The sequence below is a fragment of the Amblyomma americanum genome, chromosome 7 (genome assembly GCF_052857255.1).
Source record: "Amblyomma americanum isolate KBUSLIRL-KWMA chromosome 7, ASM5285725v1, whole genome shotgun sequence".
In the NCBI taxonomy this organism is placed as follows: Eukaryota; Metazoa; Arthropoda; class Arachnida; order Ixodida; family Ixodidae; genus Amblyomma; species Amblyomma americanum.
The window spans coordinates 131,603,244-131,622,669 of NC_135503.1; the positions used below are offsets into that span (position 1 = coordinate 131,603,244).

Here is a 19,426-nt window from a genome sequence, read left to right on the forward strand (position 1 = left end):
CTTTACTATTTGCTTAAGGTTATGAGTAAACATAATTTCCATTACTTTATTCGCACTGCTTATTTTTACATTACCTGTTGACAAAGTTTCCCAATTAATATGTGGCAAATTAAAGTCGCCAGCCATTATCAGTCTGCCCCAGTAGCACAAATGGGGCTCTGAACTGCGGGCCCTTGTGGGCCCGGCACGGGCTGCCCATAGGGGCCCGGCGTGGGATATGTGCGGGATTTGCAACTCGGCATCAGGGGGGACCCTCAAGGGCTGCCCAGTTGGCTTACTGCATAGCCCCACAAGGCTCCGCGCTGGATCCACTTGGGCAGGCCCGTGCCGGGCCTCCGTGGGCTAGCCCGTGCCGGGCCTCTGTGGGCTAGCCCGTGCCGGGCCACCGTGGGCTGGCCCGTGTCGGGACTTTGTGGGCTGGCCCGTGTCGGGCCTCCGTGGGCTAGCCCGTACTGGGCACCCGTGGGCAAGCCCGTACTGGGCCCCTGTGGTTTACCGTTCTGGTCCCAGTGGGCTTCTTAGGTGATAACTTGCGGGAAGTCAACAAAGGTAACCCATATAAAACCAATAGCTGTATGCCTTTGGGCCCACCGACCCAATGAGACTTAAGGCCCACCTTGCCAACCCATAGAGGCTTTCTTCACTTCATCAGTATTTTTTGTGCACATGTTACTACTGAAATTACAATGCAAGTAAGAATGCTTCTTATTTATTTATTTGTTTTTGCAAGACATTTTGGGCATTCTTGCATACAAAGCCCCAATTACTGGGGTGAAGGGTCCGCCCCTTCATCCGAACTTTCCGACCACCATCCCAGTCTCTCGCCCCCAGCACGAACGCAGCCACTCTGTTGTTGCCTTCCATGGTGGCTGTTGGGATTCTGCGCTGCATAGCAGATGTAAAAGTGAACAAATAAACACACACATCAAATTGATATTCAGTATGGTGGATAAAAATCACTTTCCAAAGTATTATAGTCACATCTCTCAGGAAATGCTTCAAAGCCGTATGCCATGCTACAATGTGCAATGCTTGAAATATCAGCAAATTTCGTTTGCTGTTAATATCCGTAACCATAATAAACATAAATATCCATAATAAGAAAAACCGAAAGGTGCATGAGCCATTAAAGGAATATAGACACCTAAATTTATTGTGTGCTTTCTTCTGTCCAATGATGCGTTAGATAAAATACATGGATTACCAGGTAGTACTTGCCTACAACCCCGCTAAATAATTTATAATCGAATTTCTTCTCTCATGCTGTTTTGGTTTCATCGACCGAACGCCGACTGTCGTCAAGTTGATGTTGCGGTCACATGATGCAACTAGAAAAACTAATACAATCACTGATATGTAGCTTTAATTGACTACGACATTTAATCCAGCCTCTTCCAAGACCTGGAATGACAAAAATGACCTGTCGGCAATAATATAACCGATTTTTTATGCCTCATGTGAATTAAACACCATCTACATGTCACAGTCATCATTCGACTGATGAAACCGAAACAGCGCCAAGAAGAAATTAAATTGCAGAAAAACTGCACATTGCGCTAGTTGGTGTTGATCCATACAAAAGCGCAAACACACACGGACAATGTAAGAGACGAGACACACAAACCAGCGCTGAACTTACTACAGATTTTTTATTAGGAAGAAGCACGTCATATATACACACACGAAAAAACAGCGCACATGCGCAGTGTCAACAAGACTCCTAGTGCTAGTACAAGGAAAAAACTGCTTTAAAAGCACGTGAATATCTGTAGAGCCACTACCCACTACCCACAGCAGATTTAAAAAGCGCCATGGTCAAGTCTTCAAAACCATCTCAGGAGAAAGTAATGCAGTGAATAGAGAAGTCTGCGCTGACTGGCAATGCGGACGGCTGCAGGAGATTTTAAACAGCTATGAGCCACGAGACGTATTCAACGTCGACGAGATGGGCCTCTTCTACAAGGAGCTTCCATCGAAGACTCTCGCCTACAGAGGCGAAGCCTGTACAGGTGGGAAGCGCAGCAAAGAGCGCATTACCGTGCTGGTGGGTGCTAATATGGCAGGCGATGAAAAGTTAAAGCTGCTGGTGGTAGGAAAATCGAGACACCCACGTTGCTTCAAGGGCATTTGAAATCTACCTATGGCCTACACTGCAAATGGGAGAGCGTGGATGACAACAGCAATTTTCGAAAATTGGCTGCGGGAGGAGGACGCAAGGTTTACGAGACAGGGCAGGAAAGCTGTCTTCATCGTAGATAATTGCCCTGCCCATGGCCAGGTGGAAGGGCTGAAGTCCATCAGCCTTGAATTCCTCCCTGCCAATGCAACTGCTGTCATCCAACCAATGGACCAAGGAGTCATCCAGAACGTCAAGGTTCACTACCGCCGCCAACTGCTTCACCGCATGCTGCTTTGTGCTGACAGTGGAAAGGATTATGTCATTGACTTGCTGTCTGCTATCCACATATTGGCCCGTGCCTGGGAACAAGTTCAGGCAACAACAGTGCAGAAGTGCTTCCACCATGCAGGCTTCGAAGCACACGATCCAATAGCCCATGAAGAGGCAGGTACTGCTGATGAAGAAGCAGACACTATACTTAATCAAATAGTGCCCCCTGCCCCTTTCTCATGACAAGACTATGAGGACATAGATGCAAATGTATGCACCTGTCGCGAGGAAAGCCTTGAAGAAATTATTGCAGAAGTGCAAGCCGAGGACCACTCTTCCTCCAGTGATGAGTGCGAGGACCCTGTGCCCAGTGCGGTGCCAGACAGCGCAGCTAGGAATGCAGTTGCACTTTTGCTACAGTACTTTGAACGTGAAGGGAGCGCAGAATTTTCGCAAAGCCTTTCAAATATGCACAGTTACTTTGTTAAAAAGCAAGTGAAGAATGTAAAACAGACCACAGCTGATTCTTTTTTTTCTTCACGCCCAGATCAGTAAGGGCTGGTGCAGTGTAAATAAATATTTCTACATGAAATATGTGTGGTTTGCTTAAATGAAACTTCTGACAAATGGAACACTTTGAATCCCCTTCAAGTTCCGTTTAAGAGGAGTCCACTGTAGGTACGAGAAACGGATCCTCTACGCGAATTGATGACAAATGTTTGCGAAGATAGACACAAACAACTGCCAAGAATTGTGCTCAGATACGCTTGCCTGGAAACGATCTTTAAGCTTGTGCATCTTAGCACTAAAAAAAATTTCTAGCACCGATACTGATGTCTTGTTCACTCATTCTGACCAGCCCACTAGAGAAGTAGCTGAGGCGTTTCATATTATCAGAAAAAGTAATGGGTGCGTGAGTACACCATCTGTTACATTATCGCTTCGAGAAGTCAATATGCTACATAGTGGGTAGCGGTTCTGCAGATACACACATGCTTTTAAAGCGGTTTTTGCCTTTTACTAGCACTAGGAGTCTTGTTGACATCGCACATGTGCGCTGTTTTTCCGTGTGTATATATATGACGTGCTTCTTCCTAATAAAAAAAATCAGTTGTAAGATCAGTGCTGATTTGTGTGTCTCGTCTCTTGGTCCGTGTGTGTTGGCACTTTTGAACCACCACTATGCAATTAAATAATAAATTATTTAGTGGTCGTACATGTATAGAATGTCTAACGCATGGTTTGAAAGAAAAAAACGCACAAGCAAAAATTTGGTACCTATAGTCCTTTATATTTGGATGGCTACTCAGTAATTGATAACGGAAGTGCTGAAAACCACACCAGGCAGATTGAAAGTAGCTTTTTCCTGCAATTAGATGGTGTGTTCACAAAGTGTCTATACCCTTCAGAAGATTCACATGTACTCACCAAAAATTGCGCTGTACAGCCGTAGGTTCTTAAATGCTTCTTTTTCGCCCCACCCCTTCAATGTGTACATAAGGGCCACAGGAGTCTTCACTAGTCTTCATAATAAGTTTTGTAGCCTCATCAGCTGGCTCACTCCCAATGAGTGCTAGCTTTTTGATCTGAAATAGATTATACAGATTATACAAAGTGAACTATGCCATGAAAACCATACATTGAACCATTCATAAGACTCCCTCTTCGAGGAACCATGTGCAAGTCAACAAAAAATCAGAAGGATGTAGAACAGGATAATACAGAGGACTCAGAGACCTATGATCACAGTGGTGTGACTCAGCTTAATGATAACAGAATTCTCTGTTGTCTTCTAAATGCCCATCTTTGCATCATCATATTAACTTCCTTTTATGCACGACTCAATAGCATACACTTCCCAAACAATAAGACAAGGGGGAAAAAGTGAAGCCATTACTTTAAGGCCACCTTGAACCATGGCAAAATTGTAGTCTGGAGCTAAATGAGTGATGTAAGAACATAACCGTCAGCTGCCACTATGAACAGCAAGGCTAATGCTTGTGCTAATTTCTTGTAGTAGGCTAGATATTATATACAGCAAATCCTCTTTCAAATACACTTGTACAAAATGAAGCTTTCAGGTCTACAAATCCAAATGCAACATGAGGCAATTTCGAAGACCCAACTTAATCTGAAGTGGACTCACCATATGTAGAGCGCTCAAATTAACCTACAGCTGAACAAAACACTATGCATCAAAATTATATTGAAAGGAATCAATACGTTGCCAGTAGTTCATAGGCACAATTGAAAGAAATGCCATATACCCAGTCGAAAAAAAACACCAGCCCGTTTCTGGTGTTTACACCAAACTGGCTTTTTTAGACACTGGTTCTGGTGTGACCGTGTCTGGTGTTCCGACCAGACCAGGATTTTCAGACACGGGTCCTGATGTGGCGTAGTGTGGTGTGCTTTAGTGTGTTCTGGTCTGGTTTTCTGTGCTGTGACCCGGTTGTCTAATACCGGCTCTGGTGTGGTTTCGTTTGGTGTTTCCTGGCGTGGTCGATGTACCATTCGATTTGGTGTGGTTGGTATACCGTAGAATGTCTTGATTGAGATGCTGTCAGTTTGGACATACTATCGTGAGAAAAATTAAGAGATCCCAGCGAATGCATGCCAAATGGTGTAAAACAGCAAGCACTCCTGATGTCGAGTCAGGTGCACTAACATCCATCAATCTCGCTGCGCCGGCCTTGATGGCACGAGCATTTCATCAGATGGCACCTGCACGCAGTAAGGCATAGTATGGCACACACTCGCAGCGTCATAATTTTCCACATGATTGTACACTGGAGCATGCACATAACCACATCATTTCTGTTCTTGCCGAAGAGCAAGCACGTATCGTAAAGAAAGAAAAAATGCTCACATTTGCACAAAAGCGTCCTTAGCTTCATTGGTAGACAAAATTGGCAGTATAGTCAAGATGGAGGCCCCAAGCACCATAGCGTGCATCTTTTCTGGCAAAGTCGAATAGGTTGAATTTCCCTGATAGCAGCTTGACTCCAGCTGTGTAGCCACAATGCCTAAAGAACAACAGAACAAAATCACGAATTTGTGTGAAATACACTATAATAATCACGGTGCAAAGACAACCAGCAAATACTGCTATTAAATTTAGCTCAGTGGTGCAATTATACAGTACACATTCAATACGACTCACAATGCCTCTACAGTAAATCAACTGACTTCTGCTTTACAGTAAATCAATGCTACTCACATAAAGCAGCCCACTTACATTAATTTGCTTGAAATCAGTATCTGGATGAGCAAGTATTTCACACTTTCATTCACACAGTACAACGATGAACATGGACAAGGGGGAAGACACCAAAAAACACATTGAGGTCCCTCCTCCCTTGCCCCTGTTCATCATCATGCTGTGTGAATGAAAATGTGAATTATTGCATTGTGTTTTTCTTTTGTATTCATAGCTAACTGCATATATTTACAATACAGTTGGGTACGCCTGCATCATAATCTGAATTCGTCATATTTTGGCATTGCAGCTGATATTGAGCATGACAGTCCTTCCAACACAGTCAGGCTTTCTGAGACAATCAACAGCACTCTAGCATCTCCGGTAATTTGATTCATTACCAGGCTCAGAGATACTAATACTTGGTAGCCTAGAGAAATAAATTGATATGGAAATTCTACTGCTGCAGAAAACAAAAATAAGAGAAATTAAGGAATTACAGCAATGATTACAAGATGCCCATAAAGATGGGCACAAAAAGGAGACAAGATGTAGTTCGACTAAAAAAAATATCTGATGCGAGTAAATTTCAGGGTGACAAAATCCATGTATTGAGACTTTATGCGCACAGGGTGCAGAACTGTAAAGCACTGCATGGCTCGCTGCATCTATTTAGAAGACCATTCCTCTTAATTTCTTCCAAAAAAGTGGCAGCAAATCATAAAAAGCCGACTGCGGAATTTTATTTTCAGCTGAATGCCACATACAAAATGACATGGGTGGAATGTTAATGATTCGAAAGGAAATCTTAAACAAGATGCGATGAACTCTGGCACTGGTAAAACCCCAACAGAAGCACAAAAAAAAAGCTGCCAGATTATTTTTCCTGCTAAATGTATTAAAACCAAAGCTGCCTGAGCGCACGAGTTTTGTTTAGGTATAGCTTGCTATGCACATTCTGAGCCTCTGGTGCAGTTGACTGCAGAGTACCTGCAGACACTTGCACACATACAAAACCCACACTAGATTCTGCGTACTGTGCATTGCCCACTATAGTGCCTAGCACGCCCTGTCTTCCAGTGAGATGCACTTCTTTTGGTGCATCCAAGCGTTAAGGTTCCAGTTATAAAAAATGTCTGAGTTGATTATGAGTTAAGTGAATAAGCTTAACAAGTTGACTGGTTCTAAGCAGGCAGATCACTTGCAAGATCCGCTTCTCACAGCAAGGCAGAAAACAATAATGGCTTCAGGACACTGTAGTGCAGGGCTCCAAATTAGTTTAGACCAAGCGGGGTTCGTTAAGCTTCGCTGACATTGTATGGCAGACCGGCGCCTTTTCCAAAGTAGCAATGTTTACTGCCACACATATACGTAACTCACTAGTCGCATGATTCCTCCCAACATGTATGCAACAAAATATTGCAACCGCTTCGAGCCATCTCTACAGGCCCCGCTGGGCCGTCCCTGCTAAGTGTGAAAAAAAGTGGCTAAGATATGCTTTGTCATATTCAATGCTACAAACTATTTTTACAAACCATGCAGCAAAGCTAGCAAGAGTGCTCAAGCACACCTATGCTTAAGTAAAAAGTAGCCAAAATCTTTTTACATGTAAAATGAAGTAGCTGAAGTTAGAACATGACTTGTAAAACTGTATGCATAACAGCTAGACAAGAGAGCAGAGAAGGTAAGGGCAAACAGGGGTTCATTATGGGCTACATGATGGACTCTAACAGTCACTTCCATCATGGCATCTGACAGTTAAACAATAGGCCAGCTAGCATTCAATTCAAGCTTATTTTCATGCAAAATGCTTTCAGTGATGGCTACAAGTTATAACATACAAATTTTCATTGTTAAGTAGAGGCAACCAGAGGATTCATGATGGCAAATGTGGCGGCACCCACGTATGCCTACTGAATCAGCATCACTTAGGCCTCAGTAGCTAAAATACAAGCTTCAGGGCAAATGACTGCTAAGTACCGTCCATCTTCTGTTTCCATGGCAAGAGAAGTACATATTCACTAAAAGTTGTTCATTATGAGTAATTTCACTGATTATGCACTGCCGCACTGAACATAGAGCGTAGGCTTTTAAGCTGCTTTTATCCTCACACGAGCTAACTGAACCCATCAATTAACCTCCTGTAAATAAACTTTCACATGAAGACATCTACAATTATTTGATCACGTCTTGTATGTCTGGCATTATCCTTAGTTTGGCGCTTTCATATTATAAACCACTAACAAACCTGAGTCGTAATTCTCACATACACTGATGGAGTGAGTATATGCCCCCGAGATAAATCCAACTACAGCTAGCAATTACCTCTCAGTGCATCCATTTTTCACACTCCAGCGCACAAAAATACACGAACGAAGAGGATAGACACCACGGACACCGGACATAATTTTTGTGCGCTGGAATGATGTCTCACAATTCTTCCCAGAACCGACTATCCCAGCCCTCTATTCTGAGCCTTGTGGAGAACCTTTTCCTTGCCTTCCGCTGTCACCTCCTGAGCACTTGCCACTGGAACTGCATAGTACAAATGCTTCTGTTGACCAGATGGGAATGGCAGTTCTCTTGTGAAATACTGCATCCATTGGGATTCCCTTCACGGTGTCATACATTGCCTTCTCTATCTTGAATTCAGATGCACCTAAAGGAAAAAGAACACGCATATAAAAATTCTTAGCCATATTTGCAGCCAGGAATATGATAATAATTGTATTTGTATGCTTCACAGCAACAACAGCAGTATGCTTTAACGCCTGTTGAAACAAGAAAGTAGAAACCATTTCTTTTATTACCAACACAAGACTTGCACCTTGATGTTGATGGTGTCATGCAATAGTGGTGAGTTCTGATAGGAGTGTGAAGTACAAAAGGCAACTGCTTGCTTCGAATTTTAGAACATGCAACTTTAACTGCACAATTATTGAAAAGGAACTGACTTCATCCTTGAAAATCGCAGATTAGTATGTGTGGTAGCAAATACTGAAAATAAAAATAGTAGGAGCACTGCCAGTGTTTAAATCAACACGCAGTGACTGGTTTGGTTTATATGGGTTTAACGTCCCAAAGCGACTCAGGTTATGAGAGACACCGTAATGAAGGGCTCCAGAAGTATCGACCACCTGGGGTTCTTTAGAGTGCTCTGACACCGCACAGTACACGGGCCTCAAGAATTTCGCCTTCATCGAAATTTGACCGCTGCAGCCGGGATTGAATTCGCGTCTTTCGGGCCAGCAGCCGAGTGCCATAACCACTCAGCCACCGCGGCGGCTTCGCAGTGACTGCTAAGAGCAATTTTCTAATTGCAGTTCTTGCCCATGCCCTTGTCAAGCAAGGCACTAATGCCGGTTGACCTGCAGTAAATCTAATGTATCCTCAACATGCTGCCTAGTTAGCAAAGTTCTTGTAGTCAAAATTGAACGAAACATTACTTATTTTTTCAGCTAGAAGCGCATGAACTATTGAGTCCAAGGCAAACAACTTAGTGCCTTAGAATAGTGTTCAACGAGGGGCCCACACGCAGACACTTGACTTGCCACTGTTTTCTTATACAAAGTAATACAGGAGTGCATGGCCTGTGCTGTTCATGGTAAGAAATACAAAATATAAATAGAAACGAAACTGAAGTGCAAAGAAAAATTAGAGACAAGTTCTGTCATTACACCTTATGTGACACTAGAGAGTACATATTCATAAAGAAGTAGTAAAATGGTCATTCTGAAATTTTGCACAATCATGAAATTGTCATGAGCACAGTCATTATGCCTTTTCTTCACACAAAATGTTTCCAGCGGCTCCAGTGCACTTCAGTTTCTTTTTAGTACAGTGCCTTTAAAAGACAGAAATTGGTCAAGGGCCACAAATTGGTAATAACTGTGTATCACCATTTTCATATCTATGCTTCATTACTTTTTAACACAACCTCCAATATGACCCACATGATTTGCTGCAGGAGCTGGATTCCAGTGTGCACCACTCACATTCAATGAAGGACTTGGCTGCCTTTTCCAAGTGTTATACTAATTTTCACAATGAAAGTGCCGTTGAGCGAGTTTGACAGCAAGCAAAAACATGATTTGAACCTAATAGCATAAGGAAATTTTAAAGTGGTCCGTAACATTATGCTTGTAACAAGACAACTTCAGGTGTAAATACTCATCAAAGTTGCCATCAGATCTCAGCTTTGGTGTGCTCATAAAGGGAAGGTGGGGTGCTTAGTTATAATGACCAATTGTCACGGCTGGTACATTGTGCTACCTACTTCAATGATGAAGGATGTGACAAACTATCCTCCAAAATCTGACATCTGGCATAAAGGCTGAAAAGCAAAAGAAAATGAAGGACCACTAAGACCTGAAATTATTTCCTACTTGAACAGTTATGCACATCATAAGGAAAGCTGACAAACGGCACGAAGTTATACTGGTATTTTGGTCTCAGATGCTCGCTCATTTGAGCCTCAGTATCCTAACTAAAGCAATAAAAAAGACATGACTGTTGAAGGCATCATAAGCTCCTGTAAAGCTCATCAGCAGTGAGAAAAACAAATTCTAACCTTCATAATAATATAAAAGCCAACCAATGAGGCCACTGTGTCAGTCACGAACTAAGAGACGATGTACAAGCTATACACTGTAAATGCACAAACTCTACATGAGAGCAAAGCATGCCCTGCACTTGTGAAACAAATTTGTGTCAATGTAAGATTCTTGGCAACAGTAGGCATCACCATTAATGGCATGTGCTAAAAAGGAAGAGGGCACCTTAATGATGTTGTACAATTTAGAATTCAACCTTTCAGTAAACTATATTTTGTCTAGTACCATGAGCACTGTCAGAGGAGAGGGCAAAAATGAAAGGAAAGCTGCCAGCTGTCATGAGGCCTGCCACAAAAAAAAAACTGAACAGAAGTGGTGCACAAACAAAAAAGAAGGGATGCACTATGCGATTACAGAACACAGAATAACACAGGAAAACAGGGCCCAACCAATGAATGAAAAGAGAACAACAAAAAGAAGGTAAGCAGTACTGAACACTGCTACCTCTGCAAATTGAGAACAGTGAAATAGACAACACCTAACAAATAAGTTTCGAGGACTATAAAAATGCAACTTTGGTCACATATTTTTTTAAACGCTGCATTAGACATTAGAATACACGAATCCCCAAATGGTATTTGCCTATCATTAAATAATTTATAATTCCATTTCCTTCTCTGATGTTGTTTAGGCTTGATCAGCCAAATGATGGCTGTGATGCCTAGTTGGCCTTTTGGTCTGCTGAGGCATGGAAAAGGCTACAATATAAATGTTGATATGCAGTTTTAATTCACTACAACACCTAAAGCAGCCTGTTTCAAAAGCTGGAATGACAACAAATGCCATAGCAGCAGTTATATTACCAGTTTTCTTGCTTTTGCCATGACCTGAAAACCAACTACACGTCACAGCCATCGTTCGGTTGATAATACTGAAACAACAAAGAGAAAGACAATTATAAATTATTTACCAGTCATAGAGCAAATATCACGGGGTGGTCCATGTACAGGCGCGGACAGAAGTAAACAGAGCGTGCCACACAAGAACTGCGTGTCAGCGCCGCCTAGCCAAACCAGACGAGAGCTGGAAATCGCCACGCGCATGTGCAGGCCCGCTTCCGGCGCGACCCTCTCAATGCTCCGCTTGCCTCGCATTCGTCCGGCGTCTGTGTCGTGCTGATGATGATCATGATTGGATGGTCGTGCTCTGTGTAGCTAGCGAACATTTCGGAAAACAAAGACCGCTGTCTTGATAAGGCAAATTGCGCGGGGACAACTCTACCATTAAGCCGCTTCGTTTGAGACAGCTGGAGGCATGTTTGTGCCGCAAACAACCCGCATGTTTCGAACTTTTGCTGCCGCTGGGACTCTGCTGCGTCTCACTCGCAAGCAAACGCGCTCGAAACACTCGGCGTACTGCCGCAGTTTTGTGTTAATTTTCTACAGTTATCACTGATGATTCGCCTTGTTCCTACCAGGCGCTGACGCAGCGCTAGTGTATGCACTCTGCCTGTCTCCCCCGAAACAATCTGCCCCTATAATGGATCCTGCTCTTATTACCACTGAGACAGTGCGCTGCGTATCGCGCTGTCATGTGCGGAGCAGAGCTCATGGTAATCACTTTGCATGCACCTTTGGATCTTAGGATGACTACAAGCACCCGCTGTCTCACCCACATGAATGCCGCGGCAGCAGTGCGTCACTGTTGCGTGCCCCGCGTGCGAAATTCGGCATGTAAGTATCCGTGATCGCCCACTAATCAGAGTATGAGCCACGACAGAACCCAGCAAGTGATCCAAACTCTTCTGTACGAGCTGTATTACTTCACAGCTACCGGTTACATATAGACATTGGTCTGTTTGAGAATATAGGTGTGAAAACCCAACAGCTGCATCCAGCACATTTGGAAGCAGTCACTATCCTTGAGACGCTGGATCGCGCTGGAAAAAGCGCCAAGAGCGGCGGTTTCATCTCCTTTTAAGCTGACCTCCTAGGCGAGGTTCCAATGCAGGAGCACTGTGGTGCAGTACAGACACACAGGGCGCATGCTTTGCCGCTCCGTCGGTTCCTCGTAGGAGCAAGCCGAAAATGAACGGTAACTGTATAAAAGATCCCGAAACTGCGGTGGTGGATCGAGTGCTTTTGAGTTTATTTTGTCTATAGCGAGATGGAAATGAATCCCAGAAGCAACTAAAGTTCGAAGGACGCGCGCTATTTGCAATGGAAACGCGCCACAGCTGTCACAGATGAAACGACATAATGATAGCGTCGCCCCCGCGGGATTTTTGGCTTCAAGGCAGCGGTCTGTGTGCTCCGAAATGCCAGCTCGCTACTAAGGGCGCAACCATCTGAACATAACCATCATCAGCGTGACCCTGACTACGGCCGAATGAGAGGCGAGCGGAGCAATGAGAGTTGCGCTGGTAGGGGGCCTGCATATGCGTGTCGCGATTTTGAGCTTACGTGTGGTTTTGCTAGGCGGCGCTGAAAAGCAGTTCTTTCTTGTGCGGCGCGCTTCGTTTACTTCTGTCCGCGCCTGCACATTAATGTCTAAGGCATTTGAAAAAAGACGCAAGTAAACATCTGGTGTCCATAGTATATGCAGTTTCAAGCTTTGTTGAACTATGATATCAGGTAGCATGCCGAAAGGCTGAGTCAAACAGGTCACTACAAGCTCCTAATTTCCTGTAAGTGTAACAGAGCAAGTATATTCACTGAACTTGCACAGTGTCATCACCAAGCAAGTGAAATGGCAAAAAAAAAATCAGAACTGACCAAGATAATCACAGAGGTAACAATTTATGGTGAACATTCACCTTTTTTCATTTAGCACTTTTAGCTTTTTTGTGCACAGGCTATAATTCAACAGACCTTGAAGTAGTTTGCAGTAGACGGTGCTTATTTTCCACTCAAATCTAGAGGCAGTAAAAATATTGCAACTACAGTAAAAAGTTCATTTAACAGTACCTCTTGCTGGACTAGTTGGTGTAACATTCTGTAACAAAAGTAAAAACAGCGCTAATGTTTACATAAACAACACAGAAAGAACAGACAGGACGGGCGCTGTCCTGTCTGTTCTTTCTGTGTGGTTTGTGTAAAAATTAGCGCCAATGAAGAGAAGCTGCCAAGCTTCAAGTCCAATTAATGTTTCTCATCTTTGAGGTGCATTCATAGCTGCACTATATAACACCATTCATATTCTTTTCATCAAGTGAAATAAAACGTATTTGCTGGACCAGTCTCTGAGGAGTGCCATGTGACCCCGGCATTACTGCAGAAGCTTGACATGGTTATCCTTCTACTATGAGTGTCTATGAGGAGTGCCATGGGAGATGGATACTAGAGGAAAAAAGAATAAAAGCATTGTTCCATGCTGTAATATCACCTTAGAATGCTGCCCTGTAGCCCATTACTTCATATTGGCATTTCTTAAAAGCCTGGCTGCATTGAAGGGGGTCTCTAGTGACTCGAGAACGGGTGGGGAGGGAACTAGAGAGGGAGAGAGAGAAAGCGGCTGAGCTGAGGCTATGCCATTGTGCTCGCTGTTGCTTTGTAGCCTTGGAGTTGAGCGGCCAGCTCTGGACTCAATCGTGGTATGAGGGTGCGGGTTTCCCTTTTTCTTCCACCCTGTGTGTTGTGCTGTCAACGTTGCATTTTTTGCGTTTTGGCTATAAGAAAACGTGTTAATGATTCTTGCTAAAAATCACCACGAAATTTTAGAAATGACAGGAGAAATGTTCCAACCACCACTAACAAGAAAAAGAAATTTGGTTGATTGCTTCGGATTCATACGCTCTTTATAAGCATTCTAGTACAGGAAGTCTCAGATTCCTCGCTAGTTCTGTAAGGGTTCCGAGGCCAGCCGAGACACCCCTGTATATAAGCACTGCTTCTTTCTGAGCATGAAACTGGCACTATCTGATGATGACCTATTGAGAAGAGACACACACGTTATTTTGAATAGGGGAATGCCAATACATGCCATCAACGTTCTGGTCCAAAGCAGACATTGCAACACACTGATCTCAATGCAGAGGTGAAAAAAAACAGATCTGAGAAAACTCGACACATACTTGTGCTCTGCAATGTATGCTGAACAGGCACAGACAAGAACAGCCCCAAATCTCGACAGTGGAGACATCTCCGATGAAGCTCTTTTCAGACCTCTTCATTACTGAAGAGAAGGCACTTCACCTGCATAACATAATTTCCAGCTGTGTATTTTGCACCCACAATGCCTGGCACTTCCTGATAGTTATTTGTATTGCTGGCATTTCACACAACCACAAGAAAATGTTTAAACAGCCAAACTTCAAATACATAACGCCACTTGCCCACACTAGTTTTTATGATCAGCTCTGTACTACTTAGGTTATTCAAAACAACTTAATTTGAAAGGGTTACAAAGCGCTCTTTTTCTATGGCTACTTCTTCGTCATCATTTAGCAGTGACTTTTATTCACGGCCGCCAGCAACTAAAAGAACTTTACAGCTGCAGGCAACGGTACCAATGTTACAAAAGTGATCGAGCAGGCAGCTACCTGTTGTGGTATCGCAGTGACACGTCGCTTCAATTCACTCAGTCGCTTGCATGCCTTGACGCGTCACACCCCTCCCACTTTGAGCTTGACAGCTGGTGTAATCGGCTCGTAGAGGTGTGTTCTAACCTTAAGACGCCACATCAGATTACTATAAAGACGCACATACGCGTAGCGAATAACAGAACGCTAAACAGACCGAGCGGCGCACGCTATCGGCAGTTCGCAACGGGCCGATACTGGCGTCAAAAACACGCGTGCAGGCAGTGCACGATCACGCCCCACGTCGAATAATGAACAGGAAGTCGGGCAACCACCTTAACGAAAGCCTAAACATAGTCACGCGCCTTGCTGGGCGGTATACAATTGCCACATTTACATTTAGGACTCCTACGCGCGCCTGCCATTCAGCAAACGCATCTATGCATACACCTCGGCGCTCGCGTCGCAACGCATACACTGTGAACACTGACGGACCAGCAGTTTGATGATTCGATGTGGAATGCACTTTGCTGCCGCGGAAACAACCAGTGACTCACGCGCAATGCCGAAGGGAAACGAACAGGACAGAGCCTCGTCCCTTCCGCTCCTTCTCGCCTTTGCGCTCGCTCGTTTATTTTCGCGGTCACAAATTGCACGCACTCTTGCGATACAATATGGGTCTCACCTGGAAACAAAGACTCTACGAATTCCAGTAACCGCTTTCTTCTCTTGCTTTGCGGCTGCTATGGTTGAAGTCGAACGTGTTGTGGAAACGAGGACTCGACGCATTCCAGTAACCGCTTTCTTCTCTTGCTTCGCGGTTGCTACGGTTGAAGCCGAACGTGTTGTCAATATGAAACGGCTCCATGCTTCTCGGCGTGGTCACTTTTCACAAAGTACGCGAACGGCTGCATTGCTGACACGCGGCGCAAGCTACTATAAGCAAAAAATCCAAACGGAAGTTTGAAGGAACGATTTTGAAATCAGACACAAACAGCACACGAACAGCAGCAGCACGGAGCACGGCGCGGCGTTAGGCCTAGCCGGATATCACTCCGGAAATGCACCGAGGGAGAGGGGGGGATGAGGGTGTGCTGCGTCCTGCCACGTGACCTGGCAGCAGCGCGCTGGATTTGAACGGCGTTGGGAGGCACGCTAGGCGCTGGCGCGTGGCTATTAGCGTGGCGTCATGGTAAATATATACTGCAAACTGTTACAAAATTGCAGCTAGACTAAGGCGCTCCGCGCCTCCGTGCATCATTGCCGTGCAGTTTTCATGTCAAAAGCAGGCGACAATGTTTCAGCTCCTTGCAGAACAACTTTACAAATTGTTTTCTTAGCTTTTCTCTTTTCTTTCTGGTCTTTTGCCGACCGGAATAAAGAGCTTTCACTGCATATTTTTTAGCACAGCACTAAGTTTCTCGTAAACCACATTTCGCCTTATGCTACAAAGATATGATCTGCAGAACAAGTCTGCTTTACTCAACTTCAAAAAAAAAAAAAGGTTAATCTCAAAGGTGCTATTGTAGATTTCAACAAAATGTGTATTACTGCAAAATCTCAATAAATCGAACACCAAGGGACCATAAAAAGTTCAAATTATCAAATGACCTCCAACAAAACTGACAAGAACCATTTGTACCAGGGTATAGGTCGGAAGAGGGCACCGCCTCAGTTATTGCTGGCAGCCGGAATTCGTCTACCTATAAGCTTTGCCATTTTGAAGCGCATATAACTTAGGCGGGAATGCAAGCTATTTGCCCACATTCGTCTGGCTTCATCAACGTGCTGAGTGGCAGCCCATATACTGAGCATATATATATGCCTGCACTTCACCCATGCGCCCATGCTCCATCGCTGTGGTACCCATGCAGCCCTTTTACATGTAATGTAGGATATGCAGCCAGGCTAATGTAAGTGGAACTACATGTCCATAGGTGTCGCCGGGCAACGATCGGTAACATTACGCGTGATGTTTCTGCACCGCAAACACCAGAATAATCGACGCAGGACTTACGAAGGCTACAGGCTGAAATATACTCCTGCTTCCACACACAGTGTCGTCAGAGTGATGCACGGCAATCCCCCATCGCGGTTGCCCGCAATTCAACGTCGTATAGCCCAGGTTCACGCACACACATTTTGCCACTGCCTAGTCCACACATAGCCCTTTTCTACCAGATATGTAGGGAATGTGTGGGAATGGCTGATATAGGCCCATGCGCCGTCCACGTATTTTCTACGCAGTGCCTTTGTAGGCTGTAGGCGGGAATATTGTATGTTTGCCCACACGCAGCTAGCCTCCTTGGATCCTTGAGGGTGCTGCAGGGGCCGCCTCTATTGGGTTTGCCCGCACTTCACCATTATGTAACCCCATATTTTATGCACACGAACTGCATGCAGCCCATGCTTAGCCCTTTCATACCCTGGTTAGGATAAAGGCGGGGAAGATGCGGAAATGACAAACGTGCCCACGCCTAGCCCATGCGGGACCAACGTAGGCGTTGCTCAGACAGCCCAAACTGCATGCCTACAACGCTTCGCCGCTGTGCAGCCCAAAGTTTAGCCCCTGTATTTTCCACACAGGACCCATGTAGGCCGAAGGCGGGAATACTATCTCTCTGCCCACACAAAACCACCGTGGCTCCCTCAAGGCGCTGCACGGGCAGCCCCAAGAGGGGCTGCCCACACTGAACCATGATAGAGCCCGCACTGTTGCCCGCATGTATCTGTGGTGGCATGCATACAGCCCATACTTAGCCCTTTCATACCCTGTTTAGGATAGAGGCGCGGGGAATATGCGGAAATGACAAATGTGCCCACGCCTAGCCCATGCGGGACCAATGTAGGCGTTGCTCAGGCAACCCAAAGTGCATGCCTACAACGCTTCGCCGCTGTGCAGCCCAAAGTTTAGCCCCTGTATTTTCCACACAGGACCCATGTAGGCCGAAGGCGGGAATACTATCTCTCTGCCCACACAAAACCACCGTGGCTCCCTCAAGGCGCTGCAGGGGCAGCCCCTCTTGGGGCTGCCCACACTTCGCCATGATAGAGCCCGCACTGTTGCCCGCATGTATCTGTGGTGGGACCCAGGTGGGCTGGCCGCTCTTTTTAAGCCCATGCGTAGCTGACGAGGGGCCCACTCAGGCATAAAATGGGCAACCCAAAACTTTTTTGCCAGCATTGAGCCCACGAGGGACCAATGTAGGTTTATTGCGGGCAGCCACCAGCCCTCATTGCCCATGTCGGGCCCGCATGGGCCCGCCACCTTGTGCTACTGGGGTGGTGTTCTTATTTACATGAGAGTTAAAAAACAAAAGCAATTCATCCAAAAATTCAGGAGATGTAGAAGGCGGCCTGTACACAACACCTACTAAATGTACAAGGTTCCCACAAGAAACCTTGCACCACACCATTTCAGAAAGGCTGCAGTTAAGAGCGACTGCAGATACTGTGCTTTTCAGAACAATAGCCACCCCCCTCCTTTAGAACTTCTATCCCATCTAAAAACATGGTAGCCTGGTGGGAAAATGCTATCGTTACTAATTCCCTCATGTAACCAGGTCTCGGTTATTAACAATAAGTCAGGGTTTTTGAAAATTACAGAAAGAAAGGAATATGTGGGTAGTTATAGAAAAGTGGTGATAGGGGTAGGCGGTCGGAGTAAAGTAGGATATGGAGGAAGTTTGTTTAGGGATTTAGTTGATTTTTGGCTGTTTAGTATTTTATCTTTATTTGAATGATTAGGAAGAGAAAGGATTAGGGTTTGAATGGGGGTTAAATAGGCTTTTATAGCTGTTGAATTGACCCGTAAATTTTTTAATCAGTGTTTATAGTGGTTTATATGTTTCATGGTGCTTAATAATGTGTTCTGTTTTGGGGAATTTTTTGTGATGAGTTTTCTTTCTGTGGTAGTGACGGTGCATTGCCGTAGATAGTGATCTATGTTTTGGACAGGAGAGCCACATATGCAAAAGGTATTTGTGATTTTCTGAAGTCTGTGGAGATAATGTGGGAAGCGTCCATGTTCTGTATGTGCCTGACTGGTGTAATAAGTAGTTTGTTGGGAAGTGCGATGGTGTATGTGATGTGTGTCTGATCCAATTGTAGGTGGAAGTGTCTTTGCCATGTCTGAGCCAATCGTTAGCCCAATGTTTTTCCTCTTTCTTTTTGAAGTTGCATTTTGACATAATGTTTTGTGATTGGGGTGTGTATGGGTGTGCCTGATTGAGTGACTTCTTTAGCAGCCTCGTCTGCAAGTTCGTTTCCGTGTATGCCTCTGTGAGCTTTAACATAATGTAGGGTAATTGTGTGTTGTTCTGCTGCTTGTGTGTATGCGGTTTTGATGCTGTTGGTGAGAGGGTTTGTTTCTGGGGTTTTGAGGCCTTTTAAAGTGGAGAGACTGTCTAAGTATAGCTGTTGTGTTTGAAGGTGAGTTCTTTATGTGTATGAGTGCTTGTTGGATGGCTGTTGCTTCGGCGTCAGAATTAGATGCATGTTGTAGTACTGTCAATTGTATGGTTTCTTCAAGTTGTTGGCGTTGGTTAAGAATCACGAATGCCGCTCCTGTACCAGATTGTGACTGTGAACCGTAAGTATAAATGTATAGATCTAGGTGCCTGGGGCTTACTATATTCGACTCACGACTCAAATGGGCTCATTCATTTCGTCTCACGAGTCACAACTCATCTTGACTCACGACTCATCTGCGCTCACTCATTCGGGCTCACTCGCCAATTTCAACTCATGGCTCAGCCAGTCTCTCA

The 19,426-nt window shown here is 44.7% G+C and overlaps 2 protein-coding genes across 9 annotated transcripts in view; one reads left to right on the forward strand and one right to left on the reverse strand.

Annotated features, from left to right (window-relative positions):
• The window catches only part of LOC144098060 (uncharacterized), a 75,893-nt gene that overhangs the window by 8,738 nt on the left and 47,729 nt on the right, over positions 1-19,426 (forward strand). The window lies entirely within an intron of this gene.
• Positions 694-15,691, reverse strand: LOC144099576 (uncharacterized). 8 transcript variants are annotated; one of them, XR_013307437.1, is made up of 7 exons: positions 15,346-15,691; positions 14,214-14,334; positions 11,005-11,072; positions 8,088-8,247; positions 5,259-5,415; positions 3,818-3,975; positions 694-880 (listed from the first exon to the last, which is right to left on the reverse strand). XR_013307437.1 is itself a non-coding variant. In XM_077632996.1 (6 exons), exons 2-5 carry the CDS (start codon positions 14,279-14,281, stop codon positions 5,283-5,285), a joined length of 429 nt encoding a protein of 142 aa, XP_077489122.1. In that variant the 5' UTR covers positions 14,282-14,334; positions 15,346-15,691; the 3' UTR covers positions 694-885; positions 5,259-5,282. The 8 variants fall into 8 exon arrangements, 4 of the variants coding, with proteins under 4 accessions (XP_077489122.1, XP_077489124.1, XP_077489125.1 ...); XR_013307435.1 differs by having other exon boundaries at positions 694-885; XR_013307436.1 differs by lacking the exon at positions 15,346-15,691 and adding an exon at positions 14,682-14,989 and having other exon boundaries at positions 694-885.

Coding starts and splice junctions, on each gene's coding strand:
- LOC144099576 (XM_077632996.1), bottom strand. CDS start 14,281: ATGTCTCCACTGTCGAGATTTGGGGCTGTTCTTGTCTGTGCCTGTTCA. Junction 11,073..14,213: donor GCATACATTGCAGAGCACAA/GTATGTGTCGAG, acceptor TTGTTGTTTCAG/TATTATCAACCGAACGATGG. Junction 8,248..11,004: donor TGGCAAAAGCAAGAAAACTG/GTAATATAACTG, acceptor TTTTTCCTTTAG/GTGCATCTGAATTCAAGATA.